General features: G+C 40.3%; 1 protein-coding gene across 1 annotated transcript in view; it reads right to left on the bottom strand.

The window, feature by feature from the left end:
* The window catches only part of LOC121947337 (LHFPL tetraspan subfamily member 4 protein-like), a 29,520-nt gene extending 11,335 nt beyond the window's left edge, over positions 1-18,185 (bottom strand). The window contains exon 1 of the mRNA XM_042492342.1: positions 17,430-18,185. Coding sequence (XP_042348276.1) covers positions 17,430-17,838 — 409 coding nt within the window. The 5' untranslated portion in view covers positions 17,839-18,185. The remainder of the gene's footprint in view (positions 1-17,429) is intronic.
* Between the last annotated feature and the right edge of the window lie 473 nt (positions 18,186-18,658).

Below are 18,658 nucleotides of genomic sequence, written 5' to 3'. Positions count from 1 at the left end.
TATATAAGTGTGAAGTAGTTTTGATGGGAGCAGATCCAGGCCCCACAGTATTCCTCCTGAGCAGCTCGACTTGGCACGACCATGACGTCATCTGACACTGTGTCATGTGCTATGACTAAGTTACTTTATGGTACCAGTCCGTGGTTCACTCCGTGCACCACAGTGGGAATATAAACACACCATCACACATAGACACACATTCATACATGGTAGTTGCCATTCAATTTGGAATTTAAATGTATTCAAACCAGATTAAATCTACTGTACTTTTGACCATAAATCTCCCAGTGGATGCAACCTGTTCTTATTCCGAAGACATCAAATACTGCTGCTTTTGCAGTGCTTTCAGTGTAAGATCCCACTGCCAAAAGCCAACTTTTGATACACATGATACACCACTCCACGGAAACAATGTAGTATAAGGAGCACAAAGGTCCCTGTAGGGCGGGTGGGAGGGGTAGTTGATGGACTGAACAAACCCTGGACTTTCACATGAGAGTCTGGTGTTTGCTTCCTGTCTAAATACATTTTTTTTCTTTCTACACCTTACCATGTGCCCTTGCTACCTAATCCTTACCATCCATGCCATCATGCATTTTTAACATCTTGGCGATGGTTACCAAAGTGGAAAGACTGTCAAGTGAAGAGTGAAAGTCTGCATGAAGAAAAAAGGCTGTGGGGGTGGAGGGGTCGAACAAACACTTCATAAACCTAATCTTGTAATTTTACTTGTCTACACCTAACCTACATAACTATGCTTGCCTAAACCTAACCTGTTTGCTGGAAAGTTAGATCATATGTGTGTATATATATATATATGGCCACCAACAAGGCACCATTGGCCAGCAGTTTCAAGTCCAACACAGACCAGCAGAGTGGAAAGGTGTGAACATGACTTCATTAAGAGATCGCCATGTCCGGTCTATAATGTAATAAAGCTGTCTGAGGTCTGCCCTTCCTTCTGCTACTGTGTCTAGACCTTGGCCTGCTGTCCTCCATCTATCTAATGGACGGCCTCCTTGCTGATATACAGAGCTTTTATTGGAGTTGGGATCAAGCCTGTTGTGTGTGAGTGTGTGTGTGAGTGTGTGTTTTGCTGAGGGGGCACTTTACAAGATGTTGCTGCCACCAGGGTTCACTGGCCCACTTGGCAAGGAGCTTTCACTCTTTTTTTCCCCCCTCTTTCATTCTGTCTCTACAGTCTGTCACTCTAACACTACCTAAACAATCTCTATGCTTTTTTGGTGTTTTTAAAAAAACATTTGTCATTTATTGATTGTAGTTGGGGAATGTAAGGCTTTTTTTAAACCTATGCTAAACTTCTGAACCTACCTAACATGTTAAAAGTGATACCTTTACCAAAATTCTTTGTGGGAAAACCCAACCTTCCGTTCTCCCCTTTATCTTTTCCTCGCTCATCCCCGTGTCCTTCAGTGGCTGAGGAGGAAGTTTCTGGCTTGAGTCCCAAATCTGGAAGGTGGATTGGCAGGCACACAGAACCTGAACATATTCATATAATGTGTCATCTCACAAGTTCAAGCATAATTTTCATTGAGCCACATGAAGCAGCTTTGTGATATATTGAAGGATCAGTGAGCGCTCCCCTCTGGCAATTTATCTAATTCATAATTAGAGGAGGAGTGTCTCTATGATCCAGCACTGATGCTGAAACCACATATTGCTAAATCTTAACACCATACCACAGATGCCATCCAGTGGCATATAATAACAACAAGACTGGTTCTGTCCGCCCTAACATCAATTGATGCTGTCCACCAAAACAAAAATAAATCTACAACATCTCATTCCAGAAACAATGTCCAGGTTTCCCTGGATAATCAAACCAGTCACCAGAATAAATGTTGGCATTGTATGTTTCTGCAAACCACAAATATGTTATCACGCAGTCACTACTTAGTTTTTTTATGTTTCAATAAAGCTGTGGTTAACACGTGGTTAGATTTAGGCATAGAAAACATCTGGTTTGTTTTGGTGTAAAAAAACTGTTTTGGTGGCACAATCTGAACTGAAAATGTAGCAATGTCTCTGTAAAAAGAACAACTTCTTCATTGCACTATCACAGCAAAAACAGCAATATCTTGGTAAAAAACAAAAACAGCACTTTTTATGGCACAGCAAAGGGGTAATTGGCAAAAAAAATGCTGGAAATGCTGTGCCATCTCTGTAAAGAAAGAAAAAAAAAAGAAAAAGAAAAAAAGAAGCTAATCCTGGCACTATCCCTGGGGAAAACAGAGCAACGGGTCACTAAAATCCATGCATGTGTGGTCGCTATACAGTAGCTGGAAATGCAGTGATATCTCTTTACAAAAGCAACCACTTTTGGTGGCACTTTCCCAACTGGAAACATAGTGATGTCTCATTAAAAAATAACTGCTTTTTGTGGCACTATCTCTTGTGGAAAATGAGCAATGGTTCATTCATAAAAACATATTTGGAGGCTAAAAAGCAGGGACAATACCTCTGTAAAAAACATCACTTTTTTGGCACTATTCAGGCTAAATGTAGCATTTACTAAGTTGAAAAAAAAAATGGCACTATACCCAGTGGAAACAGAGTGACAGTTGACTAATGAAAAAACATATTTTGAGGCTAAAAAAGCTGCTGGAAATGCACAATATTGCTCTAAAAACTGCTCTTTGTGGCACTATACCTTGTGCAAACACAGCAATGATTTACTAAGAAAAACACCCATGTTTGGTGGCTAAAAAGCAGCTTGAGATGTAGAGATGATTCTAGACACAAGTGGTTTTGTTGTTTCTCTGTCTTGAATCGTGGTCTGTAGTTGGTTAGCTGCTTGGTAGACGTCTCGCCTACTTCACACCATCCACTATTCCTTCGTCCTCCTGCTGAAAAAGTCAGCTTATACACTATGTCACAAGAAACATCAATATAATACGTATCAAGCATAATGTATCCATGGCTTGCAGAAATGTACCATGCCAACATTTTCTCATGACTGTGCTGGAATAATCTACAGCATGTAAAGATGAGTTCCAACAAAATGTCACAGTGCGGCGGATTATCTATTGTTATGGAGTCTTAAAATTGTGACAATTAAGTCCAAAAACCAACTGGAAAAAAAAAAAAAATTAGTGGGTTACCAGATAACTTTAGCAAACACGAGAACATACTGGCAGGTTCGATTCACACAGAAGCAATCTGCCTACCATATCAACAGCTATTTCATTGAATTACTTCATTGAAAAAAATGCATTCAAATGCTCCTGGTCAACTGAACAAAAGAAAGGAACCACTGCATTGATGGCTCTGCACAGTACATACATGAGTGAAAACACCCTGATCATAATGTGATCAGGATGAAACACTCGGCTGCAAATCATCACAGTCATCTTCAAAAGAATACAGTTTGTTAAACAGCCTGAAAAGCCTCATATGAAGCCAGATACACTGAAAGAGAATGAACAATATATCCTTTTGAAATTGAGGTATATGTGATTCAGTAAAGATAGCATATTAATGAGGAGCACGGATGATGCATAGCAGAGAAATTTCAGTTTTTTTCTCCTCATACTTATACATCTTATCAACATGCTTTAGGGGCTTTCTCCCTCTTTCTTTCTTTCCCTTACACACACACACACACACACACACAGAGACACACAGTGACAATGCTGAGAAGGGTCAAAGGAATCTATTATTCAGCTGTCAGGATATTTTTAGAAACACCCCGGTGACTTTGGAATTATTTATTAAGCGCCTGATAATTAAAACATGTACGTTTGGTTGGGAAAAGCCGGCCAGAAATCACAGAGAGAGAGAGAGGGAGAAAAAGAGAGAGAGAGAGGCAGGGATATCCCTCAGGGAACCTCTTCTTTCTCTCTCTCTCTCTCTCTCTCTATCTGTAGTTCTATATTTAACTCGACCAATGCAGCATCTATTTAGCTCCTGCTGGAAACACATGCATGTGGGCGCATTAATCTACATACTGCACGACCACACATATGAAGCTGTACGCATGGACAAACAGAAAAAGCACACGCATTTACTAGTACAGAAAAAAAACCAACAAACACACTACACTGGCTTTGGAGAGGAGAGAGAAAACACTCTCATTAATAATTCAGCTCTCACACCATCAGATACACATTTACCCGCTGTCTTACATGCTCACGTGAACAGACGCATGTGTGGCCACGCAGACACATGCGCTAATACACACACACACACACCCATAGGAGCAAAGGCATACCGTCAGCATTCACAAACTCATTCACTCACTGTGTTTCACTCACTGTCATTCTGTCTCTCTCGCACATGCTCTCTTTCAATGGCTCTGCTGCTTCCCTGTTGCAGTAAGAAATACTGTATGCTTCATATTGCTTGTAAGAGCAAAATGCGACATGGCGTGAGAGAGCAGCAAAGAGACAACATGGGTTATTTCTCAAACACTACCTATTGCGTTCAAAATATCATACTGATATGCTATGTACGATACGGTAAGATAAGATATGATAAGATACGATGCGATGCGATGCGATGCGATGCGATACGATGCGATACGATACGATATACTTTATTGTCCATGCAGGGAAATTTATCTTGGACTCAGTATGCTAAAACAGTGCAATTCCAAAGTCATCAATTTTGCTGCTTTGTCAGTAATTTTGTTGTCAGACCACCACCGCCACCTATCATGGCGGTATTGTTGGCCTCCTGGTGGCATCAGTTTGTAATGTGGTTAGATTATGATACGCCATGTCAGTGTCAGTTCATAACCCTGGCCGAATGGAACCTGTCATGGGGGTATAATATCGGCGTCAGCTTGAAATGCTGGACGTGATGACGTTATATAAGGAGCTGGAAATACCAAATAAGGCCAGGTGGGACCTGTGGTGGATGACAACACCTATTTCTTTGTCGACTGTAATTTTGAAGCCTCAAATCTGACTTTTCAACCATTGCCATGTTGTTTTTTGAGAGCCAGAAGTGAGCAAATTTTGGCAAACTGAGAAGCCGAAGGCACTATCTGCAGCCAGCCTGTCAATCAAAGTGGCCCGCCCTTAGTTATATGTAACTTTAAGACTTAATGAAATGTAAACCAGTGACTTATATAAAAATTGTACCCCCGAGCCCCAAGTAAGCTATAGAGACTCAAACATTCATTCTCTTTTGCTTTGTTTTTTCAATCTACCAGACTTTAAACAAATTTCTGTTTTAAAGATGGGCATTTTAACATAAGCTCCCATGGAGATTGACTAACATCTGGAGTCAGTCTCAAGTGGTTATCAATTAAGTGCAGTTTTTTGACACTTCTGTGTTGGCTTCATTTTTTTAGCTCTGGAGGATGCTTCTTGGTTTGAAAAGATACATACTATTGTTAATTTATGCGAAAGTTTGCTGAACATATCATGTACATATTAATAATGTAATGCATAGTGTACAATTTCAGATGCGATGTATGTTTTATTCTTTTCAAAACAAAGAGGAAGTTTAAATGGGTTGTTTCGGAATATAGTGACATCCAATTTTGTCTTTTGGTTTGCAAACTAAACACAAAAACTGTGGACAAGAAGGCAGCCATGCAGTTTTAGGATATTTATGGACAATATAATACACTTGTCCAGTATCCATAGGAATTGTGATTATATTAGACCATTCCATAATTCATGATATTTGTTAAATACCAAAATTCTGTGTCAATGCAGGAAAAAGTGTGCCGTGTCACAACCTGACTCAAAGGCTGCAAAAAAGCAGAGAGAAAACTTGAGCTGTCTGCTACAAAAAGTCATTTATCGACTACAAACACAAGCCAGTGTGTAGAAATCAGTAACGTAATGTATAAATGTATAGCAGTGAATGTGGATAACAAAACACAAAAGAAAAGAAACCAGAAGCTGTCATAGTGCCCAGAGAGAGAGACAGACTTCAGAATGAGAGAGGTGCTTGCAGAGCAGAGCACACTGGGCCCAGGTGCAGCTCATAGAGCTAACAAGCTTCCATGCAGCACCTGCAAAACACAACTGCAACTGCACTCCTAGGAGCAGGAGGTGCTCACACCTTTAGGGCAAAACCAAGCTGAAAATCAGCCGTTGTTTGGCCCTAGTTTTGACTGTGTGTCACGCACTGTTTGCACTAGTCAGCCCTTCTTGGATTGGGGCATTTCAGCCAATTTAGCATGTTGTAGTGGAGTTGGAGATAATAAAGCCTGTTGGTGAAATGAAATCACTCAGATTGGCAGTTCAGCTCAGTGCACAAGAGGAGAAATGTGAAGGAGGAAAGCAAACAAATGGCCAAAGGCGGAACAAATGTATTATGAGGTAAGATATTTTTTAAAACTATTGAGCTTTTTAGCAAAAACAGTTTGTAATTGTGTCATTGTTTGCTAGTACAGGTTTTCCCAACTGGTCCAGCCATGGGGTTCCAGATTTTTCCTTAGTCAATAGTTAAAGGCCACACGTAAGATAAACAATCGTATATTCAATTTTATTTCACAAAATGTAAACAACATGTTAGCTTAGAATACAATGGAATCAATCATATTGAAAGAGTAATCGCAAACGGCACTTCAAAATAAAAAGCTTTTGTAGTAGAAATCCTAATATAAAATGAACACAACTCTGTCTATCCGTCTGTCAGTGTGCCTCCATTTTTCTCCTGACAAAGCCGTTTGTCTCATTCACCCACTGCCTGTGTCCATTTTATATGAAAATATTTCATAAATAACTTGCTTCTTCTTCTCTCCATGAAGTCAAAGAGTGAAAATATGGACAGCGCCACTTTGCCAATGCAACACGCATTGTGGTCACAGATGGAATTGCACCTTGAATGAATGAATGATTTTTTTAGCCTGTTTATTTGCATTTTTGTCTGTTTCTGATACAGTAAATCAAACCAAATTGAGACCATAGTGACTGGAGTGAAACATAGGGCTGGCATCTCAAGCTGCTATATTAGGTCAAAATCGCATGTCATTTGGTGTGCACATGCTATCTAAGCACCTCCGGAGCACCTACATTTATAGGCCCTCTTACAATGCACAACTTACAGTCATTTCTCCAAAAGAAGACAAGAGTCCAGGGTGCAACAGAAATAAGATGTAAGCAAATTCCAGGTTCTGAACCCCTGGAGACAGAGCTGCTCTGGTGGCATTTAAACTACATATTCTATCAAGCGAAGTGGCATATAGATGTGAAAATTAGCGCTAATGTGCTCAGAATATGACGTGTGGGTTTTTTTCTTCACCAGAGATGTGCTCTACTCTCTGGTCTATGTCAATCCTGAAGAATGTGTGGATTTGAGAGGACACAGAAATGGTGAGTAATGGTAAATAATCATTAAGTAATGATGCATTTCTAGTAATAGCTCCAAATATTATGTACATAATACTCAAGGGAACAGAAAAATAGTAAGCAATATGCATATATTAGGACATTATAAGTCATAAATATTTGTATGTGTCATTTAACAGGTGATTCAGAGTTAATCACAGACATGAAGTGTCACTATGCTGCTGATTCTGCAAAATACTGTTATGCTTCCTCTGTGTTTTTTTGTGCTCTTAGCGTCTATGTGGTTTGTTATTCTCTGAGCTTCTCTGTGGTCTGTTGTGCTCTTAGCTTTTCTGTGATTTGTTATGCTCTGAGCTTCTCTGTCGTTTATTGTTGTAAGTCTCCACTCATAATTATTAGTGTGTGTGTATCCTACTGGCTACCTTCTCAATGCCGTTCTGCACTTTGCGGAATGCGCTGCAGCAGGAGCGTATAGTGTCACCTGCCGGTTTCCCCCCAGTTAACACCATTAGCTCTGTCAGCACTGTTGGTGTTGTTTAGTGCTGTTTCTGGATTTAACACTGCTTTCCATAGTTCATTTAGTAGCTTGTGATTTCGCTTGCATTCATTGGGGGCTATTCGGTAGTGAATTCCTAATATTTTTTTCATGTGACATCAGGATAATAAAATGATAAATGATGAGAAAACAGGGAAGCGACATGTCTTCAGAAGCCAAATCTGACCAGAGTTGGCAGAATATTTGCAAAACACTCACATCAGGATCACCACACCTGGCCTGGTGTTACAGGCCTTTACTAAAAGTTTATTGCCAAGAAACAAGTAGCCATGCAGGACAATAAGCTACACAGTAATCTGCCAAATGACAACAGTAAACAAGATCTTACTTTGTTAAACCAGCAACAAAAAACTACCATTCTCATTGTCAACAATTATGAATAAAATCAGTTTATCCCCGACCCTAAGATTAACACCATAGTTTGCATCTACAAATCCACCACACTAAACTAGTTTTTCTGTTCTCTGTCACTATCACAAACACAGAAACACACACACACAAGCTCTATGCGTCAGTGATCCTCTGTTCAACTTAAAGATAATACATTTTTGTTTTTCCAAAAAACAATTTAATACAACTTTGTGCCCAGTTGTAGATATGCTGTTTCATACTTGCAAACATGCCAGTTAAAAAAATGAGGACACAGGTGAAATACGTTTATCCATTTTATGCCTGACTTTTTTGTTTTGTAAATTACGCTTAAGTTTACTAAAACATAAAGGCAGGCAGAAAACACTAACGTAACACCACAATGCCACTAGAATAGATTGGTAACAGCCAACCAAATTGCATAACAGGCTATTAGTGACAGGTTTATAGCATTGACTGTAAAAAAAAAATAATGGATGTAGCTTTCATGATGATGTCACTGGTTTGTGCCATTGGTTTGCAGACTGCTATTTTGAAGCCTTGACTTTGGCATTTTGGCAGATGCCATCTTGTTTTTTTGGAGCCAGAAGTGACCATATCTTGGGGAGAGGCTGGCACTTTAGAGGAGCGAGGGGTGGATCTTACTGAGAAGCCGAGGACACTATCGGCAGACAGTCTGTCACTCAAATGGCCTAAGCTTAATTATGAATGACTTTAAACCTTAATGAAATATAAATGGGTGAACTATATAACAATTCACCCCCATACCGTTTTTGTAACAGGCTGCAAACATGTTTGTTTCTGCTGTAAAGTTGGGTATTTTAACATGGAGGTCTATGTAGATCTCTGTCTTGGAGCCAGCCATAAGTGGCCGTTTAAAGAACTGCAGTTTTTAGCACTTCCGTGTTGGCTTCATCTTTCAGCCTGAGCGGTTGCTGCTTGGTTAAGACCTGCCTTTAAGGTGCAATAATCAAAATTTTTTTAACAATATATTAACAATTAGTTTAATCACTATTTTGGCTATAATAAGTTGGCTATATAAGTGTTGCTCAAAAAGAGAAATATGTTACCCACAGTATACACCTTCATAGATCTGTAAGCTCTATGGAGCCGTTTATTTTGGTTTTGTGACGCATTATTCTGCTTTTTTCAACCCTGTTTGGCTCTGATAAACCCACTTTAGACTACATGCCCAGCACTAAAGGACAAGGTTAGCAGCTGGTGAACATAACAGATCATTTAGAAGCTAGAGAGTCATTTATTTCCCTCAGGGGTTGGTAGAGACCAAAAACAGGACTAAAAGAAGTTTAATATTGGATAAATATTGGACTTGCCAGGTGTCAGAAGATACAATTCCAAATTAATTCTAATGTTTCTCTGTGTATGCTATGTAATTAGGCAGCTGTTTGGCGACATGTTAACCACAACAACTTCCACCCCGAAGAACCCCCCCACCCCTAAAAATAAATTATAGTAGCTGTAATAATATGATATCAAACATACTGTTACATACTTTTAGCATTAGGTGGTTTTCATTCATGCTTTCTATTCCTGTCCCACTATTCCATCATTTTCCTTTCTTGCTATTACACACACACACACGCGTGGAGAGAGACCGAACAGTCACTGACAGGTCGTTTCTCCCAGGACAGCTCCTCCCCTGTGACACGGCCCATGTCCTGCTTAGTTCTATTTAATATTGCAACAGACAGGGAAAGACGTAAAGGGGCGATGGAGGCATGAGCTGATGGAGGACAAAGAGAGTCATCAGGCTGCAATGGCTTGTGGGCTACTGAGCTTTCCTTTAGTACCTCATTTCTGCTGAAAGGAGGGAAGAAAATGATATGAACTGGGGACCAAATGGACAGAAAAAAAGAGGAGACATAAAGAAACAAGGTAGACCTCTCAGTGTCTGTGGGAAGGTAGAAATTAATTTTCTTGCACTAAATTCATCTTTGTTCAAAGAAATGCGAGTTAAAACTAAAGCTCTAGCAGTTTTCCCAGGAGCCTTTCCTTCTGAATTAATCTAAATCCAGGCAAAGGTGTGAGCAGCAAAGCTCATCACAGACCTTGGGTGCTTTTGGGAAATCTGTCCCTCCTCTTGTTCTGTTCGTGTGTGGAAAAATGCTGCTTAGTGTAGATTCTAAGTGTAAAATGAGCCCATTAGTCACTTTACCATTGAGGTGGCACACAACTCAGGGATGATGGGAAGTCACCAAGCAGGCAGCCACTTAGAGCCACATTTGGTTTGCTCCTTACTTCATTATTGCCTACTACTAAATAAATATGTATTATTTCTTTGTCCACCTTGAACCCTAATCTGTTGAATATTTCAGTGGTAGCTATTGATGCTGATTCATCCCTGTTGCTGTGGGGCCTGTAAACCAAAGGAAGTTCAACTGAGTCTGCCACTTTTTAAGTTACCTGCTTCACTGAGCCAACATGGCTAATCCTGGCTAGCTGGTGTCCTCAAGTTGATATTAATAAGGATCAAACATTGAATGAATTATTAAAAGAAGCATTATCTGGATCATGAGTGGAGGACTTAAAGAGACAGTTCACCCAAAAATTAACACACATTGGTCCTTTCACCTGTAGTGCTATTTATCCTTCTAGATTGTTTTGTTGGGAGTTACAAAGTGTTGGTGATATCTGCTGTACAGATGTCTGCCTTCCTTTGATTATAATGGAACTAGATGGAACTTAGTTTGTGGTTCCATAAGCACAAAAATGAATAAATATATAATAAAAAGATGCCAAAAATAAAAACTGAAAAACTCAACAGCAATGTCTCTCTCCAGAAATTATTACCCAGTTACTCAAGATAATCCACAGACCTTGTTGTGAGCAGTTTCATGTAGGAACATTTTTATTTTCTATTGAAATACACTCAGCAACTGCTTCCCCGCATGGAAGGAGGAGTGCATCTACTGCTAGCTCACCTTGCATCACTAAGCTAGCTAATGTTACAACTCAGACGAGTAGGATGCCATAATTGATGCTTACATTTTGAACTACAATATATTCTAAATTCCAATTTGTCACATATCGCAGCAAGTTCACTGGACTTTTGACAGCTATACATAATATGCTAGGTATGCTGGGTACATCTGTTGTTGAAGTTCTGGCACTCCGTGCCATTTTACGCCGGTTACCTCATTTCAAAATATACTTCTGATTTCACAGGAAATGTACAGTGTTTGCTTGTTAGATGCATAGTCTTTTTCAAAATAAAAAGTAAAATGTGGGTAACAAACCTCATATTTACGTTAATCTCCTTTTGCAACAAACATATGTTGCTAGGTTGCTAGCACACATGGTTAGGTTTACAAATAACATCATGGTTTGGCTTGACATTGATGGGAAAGCAAACGCAGGGCTCCAAGAGGTAAAGGTATGGTGTTTGTTGGACCCATTAATAACTTTTTCTGCCCACCCAGAGGGGATTTTCCAGCTCCTAAAGTTGCATTATTGTCTGGCTACATTTCAAATTTGTGCCGTCCTGTAGAATTATAAAGTGACGCCACCTGGCAGCATATCATACTGCCACAAAAGGATTACTTTTTTCAGTGGTGTCTGTTGTGGAAATCACTGAGCAAGTAGAATGTGAACGCACTGTCAAAGGCCTGAGCAGATGCACCCTTCCTTCTGCTCTGAGATACATTTAGTGGGTGTAGTTCAGTAGAAAGAAAATTGTTCCTATTAAACCACTCACAACAAGGTCTATGGATTACCATGAGTTACCGGGTCGTGATTTCTGAAACGAGACATTGCTTTAGAGTTCTCCAAATGTCTTTTTTTGGTGCTTTTAGCACCACAAGCCAAGTGCCATCTAGGTCCATTTCATTGGAGAGAAGACAGACATCTCTATGGCCAATATCTCCAACACTCAGCAACTCACGCCAATCTAGGTTGATAAAGGGCACAAAAGTGAATGGAATAAAAGAGACAACAGAACTGTTTTCAGATGTTCCTAACTGTATCACTAAAAGGCGGGGAAAGATGAGCTTATCATTTGAATATGGGGATAATGAGGCTCACTTTTAGAGCACTCAAAGTGTTGCTCTAATTTATACACAGGAAAAAAAACAGAAATAGTTGTGTAGCAAATGCTAAAAGAGAACTTGAGAGAGAAGTTCAAACCATGCCCAGTTAGTGAGCCAGCTTTGTGACACCAGAAAACCTGAGTTAAGCCCATAAGTGGATAACCCATAAATCTTGCTGTGTGATAAAGGCCCCTGCTGCAGGGTTTTGCAATCAATTCTTCTTGTATTTCTAACAGCAATGCAGAAGCAGTGCACTATGCGTGTTCTGCTGGTGCTTTAGTTTCTTTTGCAGACTCTGCCTTGGCTTGGGTTTGCTTTGCTGTTGTCCCGCAGCTGTACGGGTCAATATTGCTTCTTTTAAGCCTTTTCGTAAATACAGTCACTATTTATTGCCAAGAGTTATGAGTGGCATCTTAGGGTCCTTTTCGAGTGCATTAACCTTATTGGCCAACATTGGCCCATTTTCAGCATGTAGAAGCCAAGACACACTGTCACTCTGCTCTGCCAAGAGGTCTGCATCCCAGTGTTTGGCATTGGTTCCATTTTTTCCATTCATCTTTTCTCTGACCTTTGTTTAATTAGTAAGTCCCATTAGTTTACCACAGCAATGATTTCTTTGGTGTGGTTGTTGCGGTGTCTCCGTGTTTGGTGGAACTGTTCACGTAGAACTGGACAGGTCTGATAGTAAAACTGTTGTCCTATCTGGATGTTCAGACTTTACTGTACTTTTCAGCTGACATGACACTGAGTGGATAATGACATTTCTTTTCTGTTTTGCCCTTCTTTTGCAATAGCATGCTAGCAGACCATCCTGATCGTGGTCCAAACTGCTCCCTAATTGACACTTTTGGTCTATTTGGCCTAAATCTGGTCCACCAGTGGTTCAAATTGGCCCTTACTGTATTTGCTGTGGTATACTCCGTCACTGTGGAATGCCAGGAGACCTGCTGCTGCACCCAGCAGGGCAGAGTGGATGATTAAATGATCATCTCCAAGGTGGCAAGCAGTGTCAGGCTGTCTGCCAACCAAGTCCATTAGACAATTTACCTCCACCACGCATCATACGCATCCCCTGGAAGGACAGGAAAACCTTGTGAAGTTTGACAAACTTGACATGTACTCGCAAATTAGAGGGAACGGATAGAAATTTGCTTTTAGAAAAAATAATTAGTGGTTTACTTTATTACAGTCAGTGCTGAATATATGTGGGATGCCAAGAATATCAAAAATCAACCCTTTGAAACCTGGACAAATTCCCTTGATTTCTTTCAAAAACATGGGAAGAAGGCAATGAGCATCTTGAAAAGAAATGACCCAAAAATGAGCAAGACAGAAACTTACCTGAAAACTTGCACAAAAAAACCCAGGCATATTGATGATCATACCAATTTGCTTGGGGTTCAAAAGATTAAGAGTTAAGGGTTAAGAAAACTAACTTTTTCAAAAAGTTGGTTTGTAAATATATATACTCAGAATTGTAGTGATGTGAATACAGCTTAACTAATATATACCTGGAACGAATTTAAGGGATACAGTTGCTAGATGTGTACCATGTGAGATGGAGTTTCCTCTCTACTTTTTTTGGCGCTTTGACCTCCTCAAGTGCCGTCAATATTGCAGAGAAGGTAGACATCTCTTCTGCCAATATCTCTGAAAACCCTGAACACCAAAACAATCTAGACTGATAAACAGCACCACAAGAAAAGTAAATAATATGTATTTTTGATTTAGGGGTGAACTGTCCCTTTAAGTACAGGATCTGAATATTCCTTCCTCCACTTTTTTTCAAATGTCTTGCTTGATTAATGGTTTGTGGAAGAAGACCTGGGTTCAATTCCTGTTAAGTCATGAAGATTTAGATAAAGAGAGTAAAATCTGTACCTCTGCTATTCTGTCTGATTCGTGCTGATTGTAGAGCAGCGAGCCCTTTCACCACACTCGGCAGAACCGAGGACAGAGTGGGCAGATGAGGATGAGGGAAAGAACAATACAGAAGGAAAAAAAGTGCTGATCTCTCTCTCTCTCTCTCTCTCTCTCTCTCTCTCCCTCTCTCTCTCCCTTTCTCTCTCTCTCTTCCTTTCTCCATTCCTCTCATTCAGTATGCTGACTGTTTCTGTACAGAAAACTGACTCCCACACTATTCTGCCTGGCCTATTTATCACATTGATCAGCTTATAAAGAAGTTGGATATACACAGGAGGCTCACTAGAAATATGCGTATGAGAGAGATCATGATTTTTTTTTTCCCTGATAGATGTGTGCCTCTCTCGCTACACGGAGGTTAAGTCTTGCTGACACGGTCATTTTTACTCACTTGGCCTCATAATATCTAATCACCATTGATTAAACTGTTATTTCAGCCTTTTTCTCAAACAACAATCTTACATTTTGTTGCACACAACACAACCACCAGCACTGAAGATCAGGAGAATTTACAAAAGACAGTAGCCATAAATCAGGCCAAGAGTCATAATGTATCTGTGAGGGCCTCAGAATTATCAGTCAGTATGAGCTTTAGAGTGGTCATCCTTAAGGTATAGAATAAAAAGGTTTAAAATCTGGAAAAGTAAAGCTGAAAAAATAAGTTGATCAAATTGTTGATCATCAATAATGAGAAACTGTTTTCAGAGTTGATTCATCAATTGAGTCATTCTTCAATCCAGAAATGCAACATTTCTCAGATTAAAGCCTCTCAAATGTGAATACTTGCTGGTTTTCTTGGTCCCCTCAATAGTAAACTGAGGATTTGAGGTTCTGGACTTTTGTCAAAGTAAACAAGACAGTTTATGTAGGACAGGCAGCATTAACATGTTAATCACAATGCAATTGAGGTCAGAATTTTTTTTTTTTAAATCACATGCTGTTATTTTGTTCCTTTGATGCACCCTTACTTTTTGGTGTTTCCCTTTATTTGTGGCAGTAGTTTGCAACGAGGGATGGGGTCTCTTTCATGATTCTGTCCTGCCTCTCTAAACTCAGATGTTTTTATGAGTCCATGAGCACAGCGCAGGCAAAAGTCAGCATGACTTATTTTTATCCATTAGCAGTAGTTTGAGTCATGGTGTAGATAACTGATCAGTTGATGCAATCAGAGCTGATCAGATCGATGGATGAGAGGAGAAGCAGCGTGCAGAATGAATGAAGGCAATGCCATGTTTTACTTTCACTGTGCCGGGTGTTCTACTGTGACACCAACGTGCTGGTGACAACAGTATGCTCTGCGCTCTGATTCTGTGGCGAAATGAATAACTGAATGGTATGTATATATATATATAATCTATTTGTTGCAGCAGATTTTTTAATTGTGGTGGCAAGTTCCTAAAACTTGTTGTCAGAACGTTGTTGCTTTTTGACATTTTCCATGTCACAGACATTAAATCAGTTATTTAATGATTTAATGTCAATAATAGTGTAATCTGTAGATTAACAAATAAAAAAAGTTTTAAAAAAACAATACTTGTGAGTGTTACCCCTAGAGGTGTATAACATTTGATGTTGTACTTTTTGAACTGAAATGAAATCTGAACTTGATACATACTTCAGTTATGGTGCTATTAGTTACACACCATTCCCAAAGATGACATAATAAGTGCTCATAAAAATCCCATGTTTCTAATACAACGCCATCTCTAAAAGGGCCTCAGCTCTACCTGCACAAAGTGAACCATCAACGCTACCATTTGTAGATGTTACCTACTCTCCAATCGTCATTACTAAAGCTATTCAGCTGTCCATGAAGGTAGCACAATAATCTACCCACAAGAGCAGGAGACAAAACACCACCATCCCCGAAAACAGTAATCCAATCGACCTGGAATTATCTCTCAAAATAGCGATATGGCCCCATGTACGCTCAGCACTGCAGCGTGTATATATACGATGAGCTGAAATGGATGAATGAATGATATTTGCATTTCATCAGCATAAAGCTATGATCCTGCTCGCTGCTTGCATGCTGCTGTCTTTGGAGATGCAGCGGTGTATCCTCGGAATATCAATGGTAACAGCCAGGGGAGCTCCGGGCCTGTTATATTGCTTTCAGCGCGTGAATAATCGCTCAATGTATTCCTGCTGTCTCAGTCCCGTTGTTGCAGGACTGGAGAATCTGCACAACGTCCCTAATTAACTGTAACAGAACATGGTCTGTACCCTTCAGACTGCAGCAGGTTGATTTAAGCAAAGTAATAGACAATGAAATGGCTGCTTAAACACCTTTCACACCACGGGAAAGTCACGTGATGTGATATTTCTATAAGAATGGCCAGTGGTACTCGGTATACTGACCTCAGAAGTCCGTAATGATGTTTGATGATGTCACTATAGTAGCCTTCGCGTGGGAATTTGCAGTTTTGCACTTTTATATGGCCTTTTTGTAACATTTTGAAACGTATCTGAGGGTCATTTTATTGTCTGGTCTTGTCTTGTTAACCCTTTGAAACCTAAATTGCTCGATTTCTTTCAATAACATGGAAAGAAGGCAAGAAATGACTCAAAATTAGCAAGAAATTAGTAAAAAGTTACAAGACAATTACCTGAAAATATCACAAAAAAGCTTAAAGAGCCAAAACAGGAGATTGCCTGCTAAAAATAAAATAATACATTTAAAAAAAAAATCTTTTTTTTAAGCTTTAACCTAATTTTGAATATATACTTATATATAATTTTCTAATGATTCCCTCTCGCCTTTTTAGATAATTTTCAGGTCATTTCACCCTTTTTTGCAATTTGCGCGACATTTCACGCAATTTTGCAGATGCTCTTGTTTTCCCACGTCTGTGATAGAAATCAGACCAGTTCGCTCATGTTCCAAAGGTTTAAATGCTTGTTAAAGTCGTCTGAACGCGGCACAAGAAAACTGATGTCGATCCGGGTTACAAAGGGTTAAAGTAATAAAGACCAACAGATCTTAGGGGGCGAACAAAAGGCTGAAATAATACCCAATGGGATGATGGTGTGGCTGATCATCAGTTGGTTTCATATAGAGAGAATGCATTCATTAAAATTGCCAGTAATACACAGCAGCACCAACACTCCTGGCTGCAAGCTGGCCAATCGTGCAATTAAAACATGAGGGTCAGTTCAGTTTAGGGTGGGTTTCCTGGGCTTTTTTGTTTTGTGCATGTGCATGACTGAAAAGACCAAGCACAAACCCTACTTTGAGTTAAAGTATTTCTTAAGGATGCCTACCGCACAGCAGCTGCATCCAGGCGCAGGTCTTGTAAACGGTGGAGGTGTTGCAGAAGAAGAAGAGCGCCATGCAGGCGATGCAGCTGAGGATCAGCACCATGGACAGCAGCACGAAGACCGAGGCCGCCTTGAAGGCTCCGGACGGGATGGAGCTGAAGTCGGAGAAGCTGCCCACGCAGGTGAGCTCCCGGCTGGGCGACGGCCCGCTGCCCACGCAGTAGTGGAAGAGGCCGAAGTAGCCGGCCTGCGGCGTGTTGACGCTGTCGCCGATCCAGTAGGGCTGGATGAACACCACCACGTTGACGATGGCGAAGCAGATGGTGAAGATGGCCCACAGCACCCCGATGGCTCGGGAGTTGCGCATATAATTGTCATGGTAGATCTTGGAGGCTTCTTGGGAAGGCAACATGTTTGGTCGTTTTTTTTTCTTTCTTTCTCCTTATAGCAATCTCTCTTTCCACCCCCGTCCTCCTCCTCTTTAAGAAAAAATTGTAAATCTTTAGAAATGCCCAGACAGCTTCACAACCACACAGATCTTTTTTTTCCCCTCTCTCAAAATCAAAGCTCTCCCGCGCCAAAATCCCCCTTTCTTTGCCTATTTCTTCTTTTAAAGGCTATTAAATGGGCCTACATAACCACACGATAAAAATGTAACCTGCAAATATGTGTATGATATCACAAGACTAAACATTGTAAAAATGAGTGCTACATTGAAGCAATACAAAATCATAGCCTACCTACACCACTAATGAATAATTAACCAAGACCAGTGATTCAACATTGCTGTCTAAGGCTCGTTTCCTTGGGGCTACACCATGAATGATTAAAAAAATCCATCAAAACAGGATTTTCTTTATTTCACAGTGGTCGCGGGTGGAGGGGAGGGTTAAAGCTGTGTTTCATCCTCATCCATCAGCACAGAGCTTTCTTCAGGATGTCCTTTATTACCATCCGCGAGACGAGATGTGTCTTGTTGCCTGTAAGCGCCAGCGGTGGACCCCGTTTTTTACCTTCCGAGGCATCCGTGGGGTGCTCCCCTTTTCTCTGCTCGCCTTCACTGTCCACGCAGCATGTGGAAACCAAACAGAATGAAAGGAAAAAATAAAAACCGAGAACGGGGTTTCGACGCGAGCCCTCTGTCAAATTTCAACAGTCCTTTCTCGTAAATCCGACATCCTCCACCGCCTCGACTCCATTATCATCATGGTTTTTGTCGTAGCCTTTATCCA

Source organism: Plectropomus leopardus, chromosome 8 (assembly GCF_008729295.1).
Source record: "Plectropomus leopardus isolate mb chromosome 8, YSFRI_Pleo_2.0, whole genome shotgun sequence".
Lineage (NCBI taxonomy): Eukaryota > Metazoa > Chordata > Actinopteri > Perciformes > Serranidae > Plectropomus > Plectropomus leopardus.
Note: the sequence above shows the minus strand (reverse complement) of the source record. Positions and strands in the feature narration are given on the sequence as shown.